Source organism: Hoplias malabaricus, chromosome 3 (genome assembly GCF_029633855.1).
Source record: "Hoplias malabaricus isolate fHopMal1 chromosome 3, fHopMal1.hap1, whole genome shotgun sequence".
Taxonomy (NCBI): Eukaryota; Metazoa; Chordata; class Actinopteri; order Characiformes; family Erythrinidae; genus Hoplias; species Hoplias malabaricus.
Window position 1 is genome coordinate 33,163,648 of NC_089802.1, and position 22,932 is coordinate 33,186,579.

General features: G+C 39.6%; 1 protein-coding gene across 1 annotated transcript; it reads right to left on the reverse strand.

Moving 5' to 3' along the window:
• Positions 1-15,612: 15,612 nt before the first annotated feature.
• On the reverse strand, positions 15,613-17,536 carry LOC136691619 (melanocortin receptor 4-like). The gene has a single exon (XM_066664250.1). It carries the CDS (start codon positions 17,534-17,536, stop codon positions 16,520-16,522), a length of 1,017 nt encoding a protein of 338 aa, XP_066520347.1. The 3' UTR covers positions 15,613-16,519.
• Between the last annotated feature and the right edge of the window lie 5,396 nt (positions 17,537-22,932).

Here is a 22,932-nt window from a genome sequence, read left to right on the forward strand (position 1 = left end):
GTGCTATGGAACAGAGGAAACGTCATGCAATGCATGCCTTTCTCAGTCCTGCTTTTTGGCCATTTTTTTCTGATATTTTTGCACTGTTTTCATGGCTTCAAACCTGAAAAGTTCCCTGAATTGAGATCCGTCGAGAACAATGAGCTTATTTGAAGGAACATTTGAAATTCCAGCCTGACGCTTCCAGTGCTCTTCAAAAGAGCACCATTTAATCTCTGAGAATTTGAACTAGGGTTGAACGATATGGACCTAAAATATTATCACAATAGTTTATTTTTAACAAACTTTTTTATTTATTTTGGCGATACTGATATTTTTGGCTATATAAGAGAACATAAAAAAATACTGTTATTAATTTCAAGAACACACTATTGCCATACTATATATGTTATATTAATATAAATATTATTAAATATATATGAAATCACTTCCATTTTGGAGTAAATTTATCCATCACAGATCAACTTTCCACCATACTGTTGATGTGCCTAAATGACACACAAAATGAACACGTAACTGCATGGCGTCATTACGTAAACAAGTCAGACTATCACTATTACTACAATGTTGATTTTTACAGGTCGTCTCGCAGTCACACAGCTCCAGGGTCCTGGAGGTTGTGCGTTCAAGTCATGCTCCGGTGACTGTCTGTGAGGAGTTTGGTGTGTTCTCTCTGTGTCTGCGTGGGTTTCCTCTGGGTACTCTGGTATGCTCCCAAGGTCAAAAAACACACGTTGGTAGGTGATTGGCAACTCAAAACTGTCCATAGGTGTGATTGTGTGAGTGAATGTGTGAGTGTGGGTCGCCCTGTGAAGGACTGGTGCCCCCTTCAGGGTGTGCTCCTGCCTTGCGCCCAGTGATTCCGGGTAGGCTCCGGACCCACCGCGACCTTGAATTGAATAATCGGTTACAGACAATGAATGAATGAATGAATTATATTATCACACAAAATATACTATGGCACAGCCCTACTCTGGAGTTTTCAGCATGAAATCAAATGTCAAAATGGCTTGTGCCGCTTCTCAGTGCTGGTTTTTATGACCCCCACACAGTCCACATTTTTGCTTCAACCCAACTCACAACGCAGAGGGAAAACATAGCCAAAACCTGTGGACTGTCTGGGGCCATGGAGACATGTTAAAACTAAGCAACAGAAATTGGCTTTATATGACTTTCTATTTGAGCTGTGCTGTTATCTATGGTGGCGCAGCAGGTAGTGTCGCAGTCTCACAGCTTCAGGGACCTGGGGGTTGTGGGTTCAATTCCTGCTCCGGGTGGCTCTCTGTGAGGAGTATGGTGTGTTCTCCCTGTGTCTGCATGGGTTTCCTCTGGGTGACTGTCTGTGAGGAATATGGTTTGTTCTCCCTGTGAATGTGTGTCTGTATTGCCCTGTGAAGGACTGGCGCCCTCTCCAGGGTGTATTCCCACCTTGCGCCCAATGATTCCAGGTAGGCTCTGGACCCACCGCGACCCTGAACTGGATAAACGGTTACAGATAATGAATGAATGAAAGTTATCTATTGTGTTAAATTTGCATATTTAAATTATGTCTTTCATAAAGATCCCTCTTATCTTGCTTCACGGTTTTGTAGATGTACTGTGATGCAAGGGACTACAGAGATATGGCTGGGCAAATGAACCCCATAAAGCAAGGTGGGCTTGACTGGTGTCCACTGGGGTGTTGCACACACACACACACACACTCAGGTGTGCTCATTGGTGCAGATCAGTGAGAAAATAGAGTGATATTGATCTGCTCTAGGTGTCACCCTGACCTTTAGCCTCTTCATCTGTTTAGTCAGTCCAAACCTTTACATTTCCTCCAAGGCAAACACTGACACAGCATCAGGGACAAGTGAGAGGCAAGGCGAGGTATAGAGAAGCCTTCCTTAAAACAATTTTCATTCTCCCTAAAGCTAAATACATACACTTGTTCAATTATTAATAAGTATAAATTAAGATTGAAATAAATATTAAGTACTATTCTGTAACTGTGATGGACTGGCATCACATCCAGGGTGTGACCCTGCCTAGTATCAATGATTTGGTGTTGGTTCCAGACCCATTATGACCCTGATCAGGATGAAGTGGTTACAGATGAATGAACAACTGAATTTAATGTTAGAATATTATGCATGCTTCATAGTCCCAGTCTGAATATTTGAAGAATAAAACCATGATTCACACACACACACACACACACACACACACACACACACACATATATATATAAGGATAGGCATTGTCACATCTTTTTGAAATATATTACATTTTAAATAGTTTTCTACAAAATGTATGAATTCTAAAATGTAATTTATTCTAAAATAATGTGCTTTTATTATCACAATCCAAACAGATGGAAAGGGAAATTTTCCAGAGGCACATTTCAAACGATGGGCTATGAATGCCTAGTGAATCACTGACTAGATGGAGGCACAAGCTACAAAAGAAAGCCATAAATATCCATAATTTTGACTTTAAAAACTCAGATAACCATTGTATGATATTAACTTAATGTAGTTGTAATGGATCAAGGCCCTTTGCTTCATAACAAACATGAAACATTGCTAATAAAATGTAAATGCTTCTGTAGTTAGCGAGTAAATTTCTGATATAACTTGGTGAAACAATTACATTCTGGTGCTTGATGCTGCTCTTCTTTGATATCGTTACAGACCGTCAGGAGAGCGCTGCTGAAGCTCTGCTCTTTTTGTGTTCTGATGACGTATCAGTCTCTTGAAGAGTTGTTCCATTTTTTTAGGAGAAGTACCTAAACACCTTCTCCTACACTACAACTTGTAACTCAACTTGCTGCCTGCTTATTTCACTCATGATTCACACTCTAGCAAATATATAACACCACCATGTCATGTTAACAAGCTTATTAAATAGAGTTTTAAGGGTGTTATGCCTTGAGGGGTCATTTTCATTACATTTAATTAGGGAAAAATTATACTGCACGCCAGTGTTTATTTCCCAGCAGAGGCAAGCACATGCTCACCAATAAGAGTCTTTCAGCCGGACTCCAATCTCGGCCTTTGCCTAAATTTCTAACGTGATTAGAATTGTAATTAGAATTGTCATTCTGGATAACAGTATCTGGAATCAAGTCATCTGTTGGCTGTGCCACTCAATCATCACAGACAGAACCAAAGCCTTTGATGGTGGTTGTGATGACTCCCTAATGTCCCAAGCTGTTTTAGTGTGTGGAAAAGCACTATATAAGTGCATCATGGGCCGTTCCTTCATTAAGGAAATGGGTAACTACATCAAACCCCTAGATACAGCTAATCACAAATACTGTGCACTTTGAGATTTACGTTTTAAGAGTACACCATGATTTCTTTGGGTAGCTCAGACCCCTTACACACAGCCCTGTTTCTGCAAGTATTCCCAGTGGAGTTCTTATCAGAATGGAACCTGCCTCCTCACTGTGTGGGTAAGGGAAAACATCAGTGATGTGAATGGAAATCAGTGGCAAGATAAAAGCAACATGGACAAAGGCTGTGAAACTTCTCTGGAACGGGGCTTTTCTCATAACTTACGAAACGTTCATCTTTCCCTATATTCAATCAGTCTGTCTAATATAATAATAACAAAAATATTGATAATATCAATAATCATAATAATAATAATAGGGTGGCACGGTGGCGCAGCAGCTCTCATACAGCTCCAGGATCCTGAAGGTTGTGGGCCCCACTCCAGGTGAGTTGGATGTGTTCTCCCTATGTCAGTGTGGGTTTCCTCTGGGCGCTCCAGTTTCAGCCTACTAATAATATATTGCGTTTTTTTCATAGTACCCAAAGCAGTTGGACAAAGATTAATATTCATTCATTCATTCTTTCATTGTGTGTAACCACTTATGCAGTTCAGGGTTGCGGTGGGAGCCTACCCAGAATCATTGGGTGCAAGGCGGGAACACACCCTGGAGGGTTTGTGGTGGGGTGCCAATCCTTTGCAAGGACACACACAGTGAGTGAGAATTGTTTTTATTTTGATGACCTCGTGGATCCTTTTGAGGACACAGAAATTGAAGATATCCTGATGTGCCGAGGGGGCCATTCCTGAGATGGTTTTGTTTGTACTGACCACACACTGAAGACTCCTGTGGTCCTGGGCCAAGGTGTTTCCAAGCCACACTGTGATGGATCAATGATGCGTTTGAAGAAGTTCCTCAGAATTCTGATAGGAATGCCTAGAAATGTCTGTCTTCTTGAGTCTCCTTAGTAAATGCAGTCCTTTAAAGTATAAATACCTCCTGTGACCTCATTACTTTACTGTTGACTCATATACAGCCAGATGGTTTTGAAATGAATTTGTAGCCCTAGTGCTTTGCTCAAAAGAGACTCTCAGGATTTAGCAAGAGCAGTAAATAGAGCTCTGCATATTAAACATGAATAAATAAAATAATTAAAGTAAGAAATATTTTATTAAATAAACAATGTAACTTATTGGTTAAGTGTCAAAAGCCTTTGTTCTTTAGTTGTGAACTGGAGTAAAATATAAAATGGTGGTCTATGAAAAATAATGACACAATTTGTTTTATTCCTAATTATTTGTAATGTTAAGTCAATCTATTATAAAAATATGTAGTAAAATAAAAATAATACTGAGAAATCTAATAAAATCACTATAACATGCTAGGTTGTAAGATGCTAACTCATAATTATGACAGGCTAAAGATAACAAGCTAGCCATATCAATAAAAGCTAAGTCATAGCTTTGCAAAGCTCAAAATTGAGAGGCTAACCCATCATTTTGACACAATAAGCCATAAATATGAGCTAGTACACTTTAGTGGAACCCTCATGTGTAAAACATGCACTAGTTGGATTTAAGATGGGCATATGCTGTGCTATGTTTGGGCTGGCATATGGGCTTTTTGTGGGACCCAGGTGAGCAAGCCCTGTAATTCTGAGAGATGCTAAGTCATAATTATGAGATGCTGTAATTCATATGCAGTAGTAAGCCATGATAATGGGATGAATTCTCATTATAATTCTTTACTGAATAGCTAGTAATTATTTGAACGTAGTGTACACAAGTTTCCGTTTAAAGAACTACTTGGAACTCTGAAACATTCAAAGATGGTTTGAAATCCACCCCCGTAACTTTGCTTTTATTATGCATTGAAAGCTACTTGACAAGACACTTTCCCCAAAACTCTTACACAGCACCAAAGCATTCTTTTAAAACGCAAATGGAAAAGTTCAGTGAAAGCCATTACACGAAAAATTGAGAGCTTTATGTGTGGATTTCAATGGAGACGGAGTCTGAGCGATACTCTGTGAAGAAATATATTTGTATATATGTATTTCTCAAGGAGAACACAGTCAGCTGTCATTAAGTTAGAAGAATGTGGAGCTGTATGCAGAATGAAGATTCAGAATGAAGAGACAACTCTGCCTTGCAGCTCGAGTGCTCCTCCAGACAAGAGGCGTGAATACAAAAGCAAATCAATGTTGTAAATATTTCATAAAGCAGCTAATGTTTTTAATAAACAATTTAAATAAAAAATTAATTTCTTTTCATGTGTTAAAAATGCATCCGTGCCTATGTAAATTAGTTTAGAGTATTTCATGGAATTTCCACATTATGTAAAGCACTGAAGTCATTCTGTAAGTTATTCATTCATTGATTGTCTGTAAGCACTTATCCAGTTCAGGGTCGTGGTGGGTCCGGAGTCCACCCGGAATCACTGGGTGCAAGGCAGGAACCCACCCTGGTGGGGGCGCTAAACACAGTTCAAGTTCAAATATGAAAAACAAATATATCTCACTCTACCCCATTATTCAGAGGGAAATAAAAGGGACATGTCAAATTTGGCAAAACACAAAAAAATCTTTGTGATCATTTACTGACTTGTAATAGTTCCTGTCATTGTTAATCTGGCCACTCAGCACTGCAGAAACTGCACTATGTGACTTTTGGAGCAGGGTAAGAAACCACCTCCCCCTTGATTTCAGGACAGTGCCATAAAAGTGAATTACATCCTACAACTGTAGGGGGAGCCCAGGAGCCAAAATACTAATCTTACCTAATGTTCCTTTAACACAGATTTTTAAAAAACCCATTAATTTCTGCCATAGTGAAATCCTGCTAAGACCTCAAATTCCTAATGTGGGTCTGAAAGGACTACAGAACAACAACAGGACTTGAAAGGTGAAGATACAAGTTGTGTTCCTGAGGTGATGATAGCTTTTCTTCATATCTCTTCCTAAGACTTTTAAGCCTCAGTCAAGTTTCAGCTGCTCTGTATGAAAGGAAGATACTATACAAAAGCCGCTTATTACTATGACTCTCATGAAGGCCATCTTTTGTTGTGGTAAAGTCAATGGGCATGTGTGTGTATGGAATGTAATCCCTTTAGCATGTGTATTAGCATGGTGCTGATAGCCTGAGGCCTGGAAGAGTGATGAGAGTGTGCTGGGACCATGATAAGATCCTCAGAGGTGAAGGATCTGTCACAGCTGCAAGGCAAAAACACCTCAGATGTGGGCTTCAGCCATTCCGGCACGCTCATATCACTGTCAGACACTGGAGGGAACTGCAGTGATCACACACACACACACAAGCACACACACACACTACTTTATGTCCAGACAAGGGTGAGTCATACCTATTAAAAATGGAAAAAAAAAAAGTCCAGTGCAGCAGACGTTATCACCAAAACACTAGACTCTGGCAGATGGGTATCTGAAGTGTTCAGGCATTATTATTATTATTATTGTAGTTATTTAACATGCTTCCAGTGCATCTATCCACTTCAGATTCACACAAACAATGTCCTTTAAGCATGTCTTTAAAATATGAAAAACGAAGTTTGTATTCATAAGCATAAATGTGGACAATAACAGTGAGGTCATTCAATATTTATGAGGGGGCTGGGGGGCTAAGCTTGCAGTAAAAGACAGAAAATAGACTCCATGGACCTGGAGGTTGTGGGTTCAAGTCTCACTCTGGGTGACTGTTTGGTGTGTTCTCCCTGTGTCTGCGTGGGTTTCCTCCACGTGCTCCTGTTCAACGAATGTTTTTCTGGGAGCTAAAACACCTATAACATCCTACTTTGATGAGCTCATATGTGGCATATTCTGCTGTACCAGGAAAGACATGCTCTTTCTTCCTCAGACACTGTGGCTGCTTCTGGAACTAACACAGTGCATTTTACAAGTTATTTGATGGGCTGAGGCTACCTTTGTTGGGTTAAGACAACAGTGCTTTCACATATGTGTTTGTCCTTTATACAGATGAGAGAGATATTGCTTGTATTAATACAGAATATTTACTGTTTGGACCGCTTAAAGTCACCTGACCCCACCCCCATCTCTCTTTCTTTCTCTGCTCTGTCCAAAAGCTTGATTAGTATTTTAAGCAAAGTATTTCACAGCAAAATATTCACAGTTCTATTAAGACCCCAGAGCTGTGTTCACTTGTGTAAATGGGGTAGAATAATACCCTTCGTTTCAGAAGGACATCCTCTACATTAGACAGAAACAGTGGAAAGGTCATTAACCTTGGCTATGGCAGCTATATAAGACCCAGAGACTGAAGGACTGATGACTTTATGAACAGATGTCCTGCGGTTTTCCAGTTTAATGAGGTGCGTTTCTCTGGGTAATGCCGTCTGCTTCTGATTTGCCCTTATTTATTTTAATGGCTTACCATTCATTAAACAGCTCACGCATAATAATGCAACATCATAATAATGCAGCCACTCAGCCAGTCACAACTGATCTAGCCCACAATTTTACAGTGGTTCCTCTGACAGACGTTTGAAATGAGGGGTGCTAGTGGGGTGGACAGTGATTATCTGGTATGAAATGCAAGGTTGATGTGAAAATCATCAAATAACGAGAGCTGAGCAATCGGGCAGAATGGGAACTTTAAGGACTACAATGATCAAACAAAGACAAATATGTGAAAAAAGGTCATTATGTGGTGGGATGGCTCACGTTTTGAACATAGGCAAGGGTTTTAAGCGTCCTGCAGGGTTAGCCTGGCATTATATGAGCTTAAAAACCACCACACACAATACCAAGAGTGTGCCTGAAGAGTTTAAAGCCCCCAGCATAACACAAAAGTATTTATGCTGGTACAGATGCGTGAAGAATATAAGGAATACAATTAAGTGCTTTTCATTCATTCATTCATTGTCTGTAAGCGCTTATCCAGTTCAGGGTCATAGTGGGTCCTGAACCTACCCGGAATCACTGGGCACAAAGTGGGAATACAACCAGGAGGGGGCGCCTCACACTCACACATTCACACGTACAGACATTTTTGAGTCCACCTACCAACGTGTGTTTTTTGACTGTCGGAGGAAACCTATGAAGACACAGGGAGAACACACCACACTCCTCACAGACAGTCACCCGGAGGAAACCCACGCAAACACAGGGAGAACACACCACACTCCTCACAGACAGTCACCCGGAGGAAACCCACGCAGACACATGGAGAACACACCACACTCCTCACAGACAGTCACCCGGAGGAAACCCACGCAGACACAGAGAGAACACACCACACTCCTCACAGACAGTCACCAGGAGGAAACCCACGCAGACACAGGGAGAACACACCACACTCCTCACAGACAGTCACCAGGAGGAAACCCACGCAGACACAGGGAGAACACAACACACTCCTCACAGATAGTCACCCAGAGGAAACTCACGCAGACACAGAGAGAACACACCACACTCCTCCCAGACAGTCACCCGGAGCGGGAATCGAACTGCTTTTACCTTTAACAATGCCCAAATACTTCCCTTATTTCTTGCTATTTCCCCCTTTCTTCACAATATCTGTCAGACCTATTTGACGAGCACACTGGCTTTCAGCGCTAAGAATAGCAAAGTCCAGAAAGTCTGTCTTGGGACATAGTGCTTCTCAAGTAGTTTTGGATCCATTTAAGTGACAAGACCTTTCTGCTCTTGCCACAGTGGTAGGTGCAGTAGGTGCAGTTAAAAACAGCTTAAGAGCTCTAGTCATGTCCTTCAAAGGTGGCAGAATTAGAGAAAGTCTCAGGAACAAAACATTGGTCAATGCTTTATTGTACACCCTCAGAAAAACGGTACATTATTACACAGAGTGTAAATGTACCTTTAAAGGTACAACAATGGTTTTAAAGTTCAGTTGTGTTCCCTAAAGGTACATTACATTCCCCTCTCCAGAAGTGAATATTTGTAATCTTTAAAATAGAATCTTTATTATAGTTTAAAATATGTTACAAACATAATATAAGTGCTGCAGATAAAATTTAATGTGAAATCAACACAATTTTTAAAATGTACAATTATCTGTAACTGCTTATCCAGTTCAGGTTCGTGGTGGATCCGGAGCCTACCCAGAATCAATGGGCGCAGGCAGAAATGCACCCTGGAGGGGGCACCAGTCCTTCACAGGGTAACACACACACACATTCACTCACACACTCACTATGGACACTTTTGAGGAAACCAGAGCACCCGGAGAAAACCCATGCAGACACAAGGAGAACACACCAACTCCTCACAGTCACCCAGAGTGGGGTTGGAACCCACAGCCTCCAGGACCCTGGAGCTGTGTGACACAACCTACACCAATGCTTATAGCTGTGTGTTTTACCATAGAGAGCAGCCCACTAGCGAAAAACCAAAACATTAAAGTGTGTCCAGTCACCTTTGGGAATAATGTTCGGCTTCCAAAATGTGAGCACATACCTTAGGAAATATAAGACTGAAAACTCTTACAGGCAAGTGACGATACACTAAATTAATCTGCTGCTTAATTACAAGGGCCTTTCAGCGGAGGTTCACTCACAGTTCACATTCATTACAATGGGCTCTCAGATAAGAGCTAAAAATGTAGCACAATTAAAAGTCATTTGAAAATCTGAAAACTGATTTAATTGCATATACTTTCAAGACGAACATGTATCCTCTTCCATTCTCTCAGTCTGCTTTCCTGTAATGCTTTTATTCAGCCAAGGCTAAGGCTCGAGGAGAAATTGGCTGGGAGTTGAACTCAGTTCAAAGGAACAGAGGGCACATTGGAGCTTATTATAAACTGTTCCCGAAAAAGTTTTCGCTTATGTCCAGGAGACACCTGAGATGACTGTCATCATCACACACATCAAAAGCAAAATAACAGAATGCAGAACGAAATGAAACGCAGTGAGGGGTGATGAAAGGACTAGAGGACAGCTAGAGGACCCGCAGGCTGAAACGCAAGTGGAATATTGGTGATTTCTGACAGAATTGCCAGAGGCATTCTGACTCACCTTTTCGGACAGTGACAGGATGTGGAATTGGGTGCCATGTCATTCAGTTTCCAGTGTTTTTCATTTACAATAATTTCTTATTGCCTTTTAATACAAGTCAATTTTTAGTTGTCTTCAATACTCTTTAGTGACAACCAGGTGCACTGCCAACACATTCCCAGAAAAGTTGTGATTGCAATTTGATCATTCTCCTGGAACCTTATTTAACTGATTTTCTCATTGACCAGCTTAATTGTATTTTGTGTATTAAAACAAATTTTGAATTAGGTGCCCGCAACAATTAGTATCCTCAGTTCCCAAATGTCAGTCAGCTTACATCACATAATTACTGACATGTGATTGCACTATTTACATGTAATTGTGTAATTAAACACAATTAGTTTTTTAAACACAATTAGATTCTTTATAATTAATTTCACTTTGATCCTTTGTTCATTGGCGTTAACTAAGAAAAAGGTAAATTCTTTGTTTACTTTCCAAAGTGTATTTATAGAACTTTCTTAAATGTTTTTGATCTCTTGTTGTTTTTTTTCTTTTATGTCTATTTCTTCTTCTCAGTGCGGTCTTCTTGCCTTCTCCACATCTTTTGAAACCCATAAAGTTGAATTATCTTCTCCCAGTGGAAGGTTGGACACAAACAGCTGTGGATATGTTCAGCTCTAAAGTGAAATTAGAGCATTATTTTCCCCTCTCTCTTGAAGACAAATGCTTTAGATGCTGTTTATGTGGGGTAACAGTTTTGGTGCAACAGGTTTTTTGTTTCATTTCCCTTAGGAATATCTCACATATGCAAAATCCTAAATAACAGCCCCTGTACAAAAATTATATAAAATCTACTTAGATATTAGGACCTTAATGGAAAATTCTATTTTAAAAAGTGAGCAAAATTCAGTTTCCTATCATATGGGCCCTTTAAATCAATATAGGTTCTGGACTACAGTGTTAGCATTTTAATTTATTACGCATATTACATTTTTAATATCCCTGCTTTTATCTGTGTGCCTGATCTTGTAGCAGCAGTACCAGCAGATAAGGGGTAACAGTGTCTTCATTTGCTGAGCTAATCCAAGCGTAATGCAGTGAGTTATCTGAACAAGTGTGTGCAGATACAAGACAGCAAGGCTGATGTGTTGCATTTGATGTTTCTATTTATTGACAAAATGATCATGAGTTACGCCTTTTATTCCCCCCAAAAAGTCATTATTTCATGGCCCCTGGCAGTTGTGTAGCTTGACAGCAAATATGTCCAGTTCCCTTATGGTGTCTTTGCCTCAGAACTCTCCACCTTCCGTGGTGTTCATGTCTCTCACTTGTAGTGTATTGAAACAAGTCTGTGAAGATGTGGGCTCTAAGATCCTGTTCGTCCTGGCATTTGCATGAGTAGAGAGGGCTCTGTAATAAGCAAGATAAACTGTAGTCCATCTGTTGTTACATGCTTCTTTGTTAAGATTGTGATCTGTAAACACTGCAATTACAAAACTCATCTTGAATACAGATATCCCTGATGGCCCACCTTCTCTTTCCTCTGATTGGTCAGCTCCAAAATATTCCTTAATGTAGTTTTGAGTAGTAGTTTTGAGAACTGAAGTATACACAAATCACTGCTGCCACCACATGGGAAACAATACAAATACAATCTGAACAAAAATACACCCTGTATTATGTAAAACGCCAGATTTATTAGAAGTAATGGTGCGTGCAGGTGCTGATCAACAGGTTGGACATGCTGGACTGTTAAGAACAGCAGGAATGTCTTTACCTTTGTTGAACCCACCCACCATGAAGAAAAAGAAAGGACATTGCTAAATACATACCATGCCTTCTCTTTTCTCTCTAAAGCACACAGGTCCAATAGAAGTACATGAGGAATGTCCACATCAATGTCAAGTTTGGTGTTCTTCACTTGGAATGAAAGTTATTTACATGTAGTTAGTCCAGCTTTGCTTCAGAAACACCTTCTACTCTTTGGTGAAGGCTTAACAGTAGATTTGATTTGCATTTTTTTACACTGTCCAGTATTGATGGATTTACACGCTTCCAGCAGACAACTGACATGTGACAAATCGACTTTTAGCTGCCATTTTATTTCATACTTTTCTACGGAGATTACACAGGATTCTACAGGACATCTTAAAATTAGAAGTCTTAGTAAAACTTAGAAGTCATTAGGAAGTCAAATCACTGGACATTGGTGGGTATACCCACTACACACATGGATATAAAAGAAATATATTAATATAATAAAAATGAAAACACTACAAAGACAAGGGAATATTTAGAACAATGACCACGTTTTATTATAATAGCTTGTGCCGCTGTGAATTGAAAAATGATTCGGAGCAGCAATTTAAGGCCAAGACACAAAGCAACAAGGCGGTGTACGTTTGTTTTTGGACACCATATACTGAGGCATTCAGACAAGAACACGGCTGTTATTTTTCATGTACACAGTACAATATTAAGCACTTAAAAAAGGTATATAAAGAACACAGAGCAACTTACAGAACTGTCACGGATTATCTACATGAAGAAATGCAAGTAAAACGACAAAACAGAACAAGGCCATAAAAGAACCTGATCTTGGTTAGTGACAATTAGATATGCCACAATCCCAAGGGCAATATTGACTTTGGACAGAAGATTACACATCTGCAATGTTCAGAGAAATTCTTACATTTGTACATTTACATATAAGAAAGTAGCTTCAAGATGCAAATACAAAAAATAAAAGATCAATCATTCCATATATTTAACACACCCTACATTCACAAATCACACTTTCCAGTATGCATTACCCTGACTTTCTGCACTTTAAATTACAATCTTTGTTATAAATAAAAAATATTTTTTATTTCCAAACCTCCATTGCCCTAAGTCTCACTCATAATATTACATTTTAATAACCCCATTTATTTCTTTCCAGCACGTACTTCCCCCAGGTTTTAACATCTTTACCTACATAGATACATATTTATTTCCAGTATGTATTTCCCTGTTTTCAACACATCTTTGGTCATTGCCAAAACCAGCCTTATGGATATATTTTATAATGCTATAAAATATTAATGATCAAGTCTAGTCTTCTCCAGTATGTATTTTACCACTCTGTAAAACACCGTTTTACCACTAGGAAATAAATTTAAATACATCACATACTGTACATCAACATTTTTGTTTATCAACCAAACCCCTACAAATTTCACATACGGTATTAATTTTTAAAGGTCATATGTGTCACATCTTGGCACTTTCTTGTTTGTTTTCCCCTTCCATGTGGCTCTGTCTGTTTGTTATTGTTCATATCTCCGCCCTCGTTCCACTCTAGCTCCACCTTTTGTTCTGCCTCTTTGTCATTATCTGTGTCAGGTGTTTCTTGTTAGTTCTTGTATTTAAGTCCTCTTCCCTCACTTCCTGTTATCGGTCATTGTGTTTGTGTTGTGTTGTTTGTGTTTGGGTTCTGTTGTTATTTTGCTCTGTTCTAGCCGTAGTCATTCCTACTCGATTGTCGTTTGTCATTTGTAGTTTTGCTCGGTTCAAGTCAAGTCGCGTCGTTTCGTTCTGTTTCCTAGTTGTTATATTAGTGTTTGTTTCTCGTTTCTCGTTCCTTGTTCGGTCTCCTGCCTGTTTCCTGCCCCAGTCCTGTAGTGTTGTTTCCTGCTCTTTCCTATGTTTATAAGTCATGTTATTTCCTGTTTCTCATCTAGTTCCATTGTTTTGTTATTTCTTTATTAAACTCTGTGTTGTAGCGAGTGTGTCCGCCTCCGTAAGTCCACCCTTCACGTCCCCGTGACAATATGCTCAGTATTTAATATGTGAATTGCAAATAAACATAATGTAAAGTTCCTGAATGTATTTTTCTCCATTTTAGTTAAATCATGTAAATACTGTCCGTCTTTGTTCATACTCAACTTTTACACAAGCCTTACTTATAATACTAAGCACTAATAATCACATTTATGTTAATGAGTAGTATATATAAAGTGGTGGTCAGTGCAGGGTGACGAGGTATATGACTTTACCTTCTTTGAAATTCAGCACATGAAATGGATGACAACACTAATAAACCTTTAACTCCCTGCACTTTGAGATTTTGAGGCAGAAATGTATTCAGCCTGTAGGCTAGGCACTACATGCATCAGCACAACATCCTCTCTTGCGCATGGCTTTACAAAGGCATTCTTTATCTGATGCTTCACAGAAATAAAGCAATGGCTCAGTGATGTCAAATCTACAGTTTTTACTCTTGTAACATGTTTAGATAAGGTTTTTATTCATAGATGTGCATTGGAGCTTTGAGACTAATATACATGATCATCCTCAGCACTGCAGTAACTAACAGTGGTGTTAGTGTGTGTTGTGCTTGTACAAGTGGATCAGACACTGTCACTGTCACTGATCAGACAGTGTCACTGATGAAGGACTAGAGGATGACCAACACAAACTGTGCAGCAACAGATGAGCTACTGTCTCTGAATTTACATCTTTACATCTACAAACTGTGGACAAAGTTTTTTAAAAAATCCAATAGCTCTGCTGTGTCTGATCCACTCATACCAGCACAACACACATTAACAAACTTTCACCACATCAGTGTCACTGCATGCTAAGAATGAGAGTCAGGCTTGAGTGATTAAGCTCAATGGAATCAACAAATTAAATCTATATTAAAAATATCCAGAATAAAAGACAATGAAAGCTCTGGTTTCATATGTGACTTAATGGATTTTCTCTACTTTTATCAGTGTAAATATGTTGTGGTAATAGGTTCCCAGACATTGTAGGACAATGACTAATGGAATAATCCATTCATTCATTTAAATTTAAACAACAAATTATTTCAGGCTACATACAAATTCTATGATTAATTCAATTAGTACAATGCTAATCGCTGCATAATGAAATCTGAACTTTCATTACTTGTTAGCAACATTAGCCTCATATTTCCATGGCAAAATAGAAATGTTTAAGATACCAAACATATTATCACTGATAAATCTACAACTGGGGTAAGAGGGAGCATGAAAGGCTAACACTACAAGTGGGTGTTTTGGCTCAGCACTAGCCTCACAGGGCAGGACATGATCTTGTCAGAGGACAATCTGGAAGGAAAGTGAGAAAGTTTATGCTCAGTTTAGGTGAGAACATAGACTTATTTAGGCAAGAACATTAGAATGAAATTTATAAACCAATTAAAATCCTAAAATATCTTAAAGCAGCCATGCACTAGTGCAGTCACAGTTGTTTAATGGACAACACACCAGTGTTAGGTCTCATATATGCTATTGGTTAACATAGCTAAAATTTCCATTAGGTATTTTTGTGTTATATGTCCTCAAAACATACTGTAAAAATAAATATGACATCTTCCAAAGGGAAACACATAAGACTATTGTTAGCTAAATTTAGCATTTAATTGCTAGCTTGTTTTGTTCTGCTAGCCTTGACATTTAAAGAGCACAAACTGTATGAATATGATAAAGGTGGCAAAATTTATCACCAACAAGTCATCCCCAGACATTTCCCAAGCAGAAGTTGTTCATTGTGTCACAGGTTTGCTTCTATGCAGCACTGGCTCAGAGAGCAATATTTACATAATCTGTGTATTCGTCTTACCATAGCAATGCCAAAAGCCCAGTCCTATTTTTTATTTGTCATCCTCAAAAGACTGCACTTTGGTGAAGTTAGCAACATGCAGACCTATAGGGCAAAAGACCTCAGAGATGCTTGGTTCAGACACATGCATTTATAAAAGATTAATGAGATTTGCAGGCTCTACAAATACTTGGTTGTACTTGGGATTCTGGTCATCTATGCTGTCTCAGCTCAGATGTGATGCACAAGTGACAGCTTTAATTAATGAACAAATTCGATTAAATTCGTATCTTAATATCTTGATCAGACAGGCATAAACAAAACTGTCTACTGTGATTAATCTTGTCTCTGTCTCAAGGAATCCTGAGTAACTGACCTGCACTGATCCTGCATCCTTGCGTTCCTCACCAAAAAACGCAGTAAAAACACACAAGGTGCATCTGTGTTCCATTTGTTGGCCAACCCCCTTGAAATATAGGACACCTTACAGCCTCTTGGTCCTTGGGACTGGGCTCATCAGGTCCTTGTGATCTACCACCCTGGAGAGATTAGTTCCTGGCTCTGAAAGCTTTGATTAACTGGATCAAGTTCAGAACAAACCTCTGCAGGATGCAAATTCAGGACTGGACTGGACTGCATATCTATCATAAAATACAATCTAAGTTAGCATGATTCAGATGACTCAGAAACACAGATGTTGGGCAAGCTGTACCAGCAGCAGAAGATCTCTTTGAAGGTTTTCCTCATCTCGTGGCTCCTAAAGGCATAGATAATTGGGTCGATGACCGAGTTGCACATGATGAGGATGAGGTACATGTTGAAATGGGACATGAAGCAGGCGCAGTACGGGTTCCTGGGGCAAGAGATCATTAGGATGAGGTGTAGGAAGAATGGTGCCCAGCACACCACAAACACCCCCAGCAGGATGGTCAGGGTCACAGCACCCTTCATGTTGGCCCGCTGGCGAATGGGTGCGTGGCCTGGCAGGGCAGCGATGCGCTTGATATGGAGCCTCGCTAGCAGGAACATGTGGACATACAGCGAGGCCATGAGGGCTAGCATGGTGAAGAACATGCTGATGAGGCACACCAGGACAGTGGTGCTTTCAGAGTAGACAATGAACAGTACGCCTGAGATGGTGCAGCAAGCCCAGATAGAGCTGATGACAGCTAGCGTACGCCGGGCTGTCACAATGTGATGGTAGCGCAGAGCATAGAAGATAGTGATGTAGCGGTCAACAGCAATAGCCAGCAAGCTGCAGATGGATGCCAACAGTGAACTGCAGATCATAGAGTCAAAGATGTTGTCCATGTTGCGGATCACACCAGCTGAGATCGAGACATTGCCGCCACTGATCAAAGCGATTACTATGGTTTCTGAAGCATTGGAGACACTAACCAACATGTCCGCCACGGCTAAGCTGCAGATGAAGAAATACATGGGCGAGTGCAGGTTCTTGTTCTTGGCAATAGCTGCTATGACCAGGATGTTCTCCAGCAGGCTAACAATCCCCAGTGTGAGGAATACTTCAGTGGAGATCAGCAGTTGTTTGTAGCATCCCTGCGAGGATGAGGAGGATGCTTTCCCGCCTTGGGAGTCTCTATGGGCAGTCATGCTAGCAACACTCTGATTCCTAGCATTGTAGATTTGGATTAGTCCGTAGTGCAGTGTGGTGTTCATTTTTGATTGTTTTTTCTTATCATTTTTCAGAATAGAATTTCAAATTGCCATAGTTGTAAGTAGTTACAAGTTGCTGCAGTTATAAGAAAGTAACCAGAATTTCCAGTGCCTTCCATACCCAGGGTTCTGCTGTCAGATCCAAGCGAAGACAAAGAGTTTCTGTCTCTTGCTAGGTTTGTCTCACCATGCTTGAGGTGAGCTTTCACAGCCTAGGTTGATTTCAATCAGCTCAGTTCAGTTCATCAGCCCCGTGGAATGTGAAAAAAACAGAAATACATTTAAAGAAAAAGAGAAACAAGAGAAGCCACAACAAGATAAAAAAAAGTATCAAAATACAAAATAAAACCAGGCAAATATAGATGAGCAAAAATAAACTGCATCTTCAAGCTAGAACTTGCAGAAAAAGAACTCCAAATAGTAGAGAGAAAAAAATTGGTTCAGGAGCTCAGTAGCAGACCAGAAATGCAGACTGTGAAGGGTCTGAATATCCACCGCACATCTCTGAGGCAGTTCAGTCACACACCGCTTCACACACTCACTCCTCATGACTGAGAGTGGAGCACAGGTTCTTCTGCCTCAAAAACACACCCCCGTTTCCCTCAACCAATCCGGAGGGGATATGAGGAGAACAACATGGGTGGGGATCGGTCTGGGGATCAAAGGGCTGGTCATGAATAATTCATGAGCTGTGAGCAAGCTTTTGATTATTCATGAGATTTCACAGAGGAAAGGCATGTTGTTGTTTATCCGGTACAATTTAATTAATCCATTCTGAATTCCAACTTTTTTACTTCAACAATGTAACTTTGTGTAACTTTAATTATTTTGTGATACATTATGTAAATTATTTCTTGTATCTTTGCATTGACATTTGTGTGCTGTTTGCAATAATATTAATTTGTAAATTATTTCTTATTTATTTGATTGTTTATGCTAATAACCCTCAGCTTCATTTGAAATTTTATTTAGCTAGCCAAAGTTGGTACATTTACTCTTGGGTTAATGGGTGTTTACTTATTGATATATAAACAAAACTGAAATTGAAATTAATATGGCAAACTCTTTGGAAATATTTCTGCTCCCTCCATTCTCTCCTAATCACTGAGGCTATATTTAATTTCCTGGCATTTACAGGTGAATCTGAACTAGTTTGTTCTGAAATAGAAGACTTTTATTTCCCTGAAATAGGTATCGAGGTGTAGTGAATTTTTACATGAAAAGGATTTTATGACACTTGCTTATAGCTTTTTTATATACAAACTCTAATATATTTGTTCATTCATTCATTCATTCATTCATTCATTCATTCATTCACATAAGCTTGTTTAAACACTCACATTCAAAAATACCATCTGATTCAGTCATATACATATTTATCAAAGACAAAACAGATCATTTTGGAAAACTACTGTTGTTACAATCTGTTAAGGTGGAACGCAGAGATGGGGACTCGAGTCTGAGAGTGGACGATGGAAGTTTTGAAGTTTTGTGCGATTTTTGAATCATCATCCTGTACATGATAAACTCATACACAGATCTTGTAATGATCTTGGTGTACTGACATCCAAGATAAAACTAAAACAAGATAATAAACCAAAGAACTATGACCAGAAAACAAGCAACAAGACAAATGGTGTCTCCTGAGTGGTGCAAGTGTAACCCGACTGTCTAAACAACTTTTCACCTCTAGATACCAAAGTTGCACATAGCTAACTGCTGGCTAACTCCTTGGTTCATGGGACACCAGGAGCCTTGGTGAAGTAAAGGAGATAAAGCACATAGCACCCTGCTTGATTCCCAATGTTAAACGCAACAATGCTATGTTACAACGCTAATTTGCATGAAGGTATACTTTCTCTAATGATGTTGCATAGGGGACTTCGTCCACTTCACATTGTTAAACTGGGTGCTGCCTCCTGTCACCAACCTGAAGATACCGAAAGTAACAAATATTTACTACAACTGGACGAGGCAGGGAAGTTCACAACAGATCTCGTTCAGCTATGAAATGAAGCTATTTCATCGTAAGCAGGGTGTTTTTTGTAGATAAACAATTCCCAGGTTAGGTTCAGTATTTCATCCCTTATCTGTGATCTGATTTTCCGGCACATCCTTTGTTTCTCCCTCTGACATTTAGTTGCCACAAGTAGCAACATTTCAGCCTGGAGATTAGGAATCAATTTCAGATTACTATTTCTGTCACATAGAGTAATTACTCAGAGGAAGGGGCAGAGAAGCTGAAGCTACCAATTGCCAGTTGAAAAAGAAATAAACCCCTCCTTGTTCCTCACTGAAATTTGAGAGAGAGGGAGAGAGAGAGAGAGAGAGAGAGAGAGAGAGAGAGAGAGAGAGAGAGAGAGAGTGTGTGTGTGTGGTTTAAGGTTAGAGTATGTGTTAGGGCAAGGGTTAAGATTAGGCTAGTGGTAGTTATGATTAAAAAGGACATAGTATGAAAACCAAGCACTATTTGAGTGCATTTGCACATTAATTTGTGGATTTGTGGAGCTCCTACCAACCAACAAACGGTGAAATAATACAAGCCAGTCAGCCTTATGTCTGAAATCATGGGATACAATGAGTCATTTTAATTTTGTGTTTCACTTTGTGTAGGTAACAGTCACTTCAGGTTGTCCTGTCTTCTAGTTTGAGTCTATACACTTACAGCACTAGATCTCCAATCACAGAGAAGGACCCATGTCTATGTGAGCATGCAAAGACAAGGTTAAACAGAGTGTAATGGTTAAAGATGGCTAAAACAAGAACAGAAAGCATAGAGGCGTAATTAAATTGACTTTTAATTAAAACAGCATTTCTGCACCTTGCAACTCAGTGGCTTTTTCTCAAGGGGCTAAAACTGGTCGTTTAGAACAGGGCTGTTTAGGCAGCGTAAGAATAGTGTTGTTATGTTTGATCCTTGTGGTATTGTGACTAAAGCATGTCATAGACGTTTCTTAAAAACCCAGAACTGTGTTCACTTGTGGAAAAAGGGGTGAGATGTCCCCTTTAAGATTAGGGTCAGTCTTGATTAAATTAATGTAAATTGCGTAATGGCTCCTGAAACTATAGCGATAAGACATGACATGTGTGTGACAGAAATTGTATTTGAGAATCTTGAACATGGAAACTAGAAATTTATTATTATTATGATTATTATTATTATTATTATTATTATTTTTCCCCAGTGTTCTCCCCTTGTCGGCATGGGTTTCCTCTGGGTGCTCCAGTTTCCTCCCACGGTCTCAAAACACATGCATGTAGGTGGATTTGGGACTCAGAAGTGTCCATAAGTGTCAGTGTGTGAGTGAATGTGTGTGCATGTGTGTGTGTGTGTGTGTGTGTGTCACCCTGTGAAGGACTGGCGCCAACTCCTGGTTGTGTTCCTGCCTTGCAGCCAGTGATTTCGGGGAGGCTCCAGACGCGGTTACATATAATGAATGAATGAATAAATTAATTAATTAATTTTTCCGCATATTTCGGGGTGCCATTTATATATGAGACGGAATATTAATGTGAACACAGATGGTCAATAGTTATCAAGAACTGTGGGATGATTAGTTCTGGATCACAAACACCACTCATGCCAAATATATTGGTGTGTGACAGGGCTCCATCTTTCTAGAGAACACCATTCCAGTGCTCCTCAACCCAGTACTGGCAAAGTTTATAACTATCTAGCCTTAGTATTTGTCATGGTGTGCATGATTTTCTATGGAGACAAGCTATATATACAAGCTGTGTGCACAATTGAACATCTGTGTCCACATGGAGCTCACCTTAAAAGTAACTAAATCCACTAATTATAAGTAATGTCTGCAAGCTACTTGCTAAAATGACAGACTATCTGTGGATGTAAGAGCCAACTCTTTTTCAGATTTATATGTAAAGAATTTCAACCCTCTAGCATCACACAGCTTATTAATGGGGGACCTTGAAGCACTGCAAAGAGGTGGTTTTATAAATGTATTGTGTTCATAAACGTTATGTAATCAAAATAATTTTGAAAATGACAGTGGTACATTGCACAAGTGTCTGCTAGTGTGTGTGTGTGTGTGTGTGTAGGTGGAACACTGGGCAAGTATTAGAACAGCTGATGGCATGCTGCACCCACAGCATTATTCAGCATTTAGATTTTCTATTTGATTTTTTTGCAATAATGGCCCACTGCCAGTTGGACCAATTATCACAATACATTTATAAAACCTCCCCATGGTGCTGGCCATTCACGCATGGTGCTCTAAAAACAATTAATAGAGCATCAAATTAATATAATCATGCGACTTTTGCCCACATTCATTGTAGAAGCTTGTGATTACACTTAGGGCATTGTACAAGAACTACAAAAATACTCTAATCAAACTTTATTATTTCTTGGAGAAGGTTTTTATACATTCATCCATTTATTTATTACAGTTCTGTAACTGTATTATCCTCATCAGGGTTGCAGTTCCTTGACAAGATCATAAGTTGCAAGGGAGGAACACAGTGTGGACAGGTCACCAGGCCATCACACATTCATCCAGTCACTCACATTTATGAATAGTCTTGAATAGACTATTTTTTTGGACTGTGAGAGGAAACTGGAGAGCCCAGAGGAAACAGACACAGAAAAAGTGATCAGAAAGTGATAAGAGACGGGGTTCGAACCCACAACCTACTGTGCCACTTGGACTCAACTAGTCTCTAACGCACCTTTAAATGACTGGTGATTTGGATTCACACATAAATGACACAGACTCAGTCTTAAAAGACTTACAACTCACCCTTAAATGACGTATGTGCTTTTAACTCATGACTTGACTCCGTTTGGGAGGGGACCGAGACCACCTCCTCTCAAGGGTCTCTGTACAGTTGTATTATTCTGCATCTGAGTGTGACTACTTCTTTCACACCTTTGAAAACAAACTGCAGCAAGGTTAAAAATGAATCTGAGTTTGATTTAACTGGACTGAAAAGTGCAGCTGTGAAAGCATGCTTAAAAAAATGTTTGACTTAGTCTTAAGTTATTCATTAATTAAACCCGTCCAATGTGGCATCCATGAGTTAGACTCTTCCTAGATTCGTGATATGTGCTGGGGGAATAAACATGCTTGTTCTACTTAATAGTCAATCACTTTGTGAAAGGGCAAGAGGCAGAAAGTACATACTGAAATGTTATCTAGCAAGAGCAACTGATTGACAGCTGCAACGCCATTGTTTCTTGGCAACCGTAGCCAGCAGCTGTGTTAAAAAAAAAAACCTCCTCAGAAAAATCCAGGTTAAGACACACTCACCAGCTTAGAACCTCACATCTTCTGATTAGAAGGTTAACGACAAACTTGCATTGATAGTGAAATGATGTAAAGCTGAAGATGGAGGCCAGTGACCTGTATCATAGCAACAAGAAGACACGTTATTTC

Excerpts from the sequence above, each read along its gene's own strand:
- LOC136691619 (XM_066664250.1), bottom strand. The coding sequence starts at position 17,536 with ATGAACACCACACTGCACTACGGACTAATCCAAATCTACAATGCTAGG.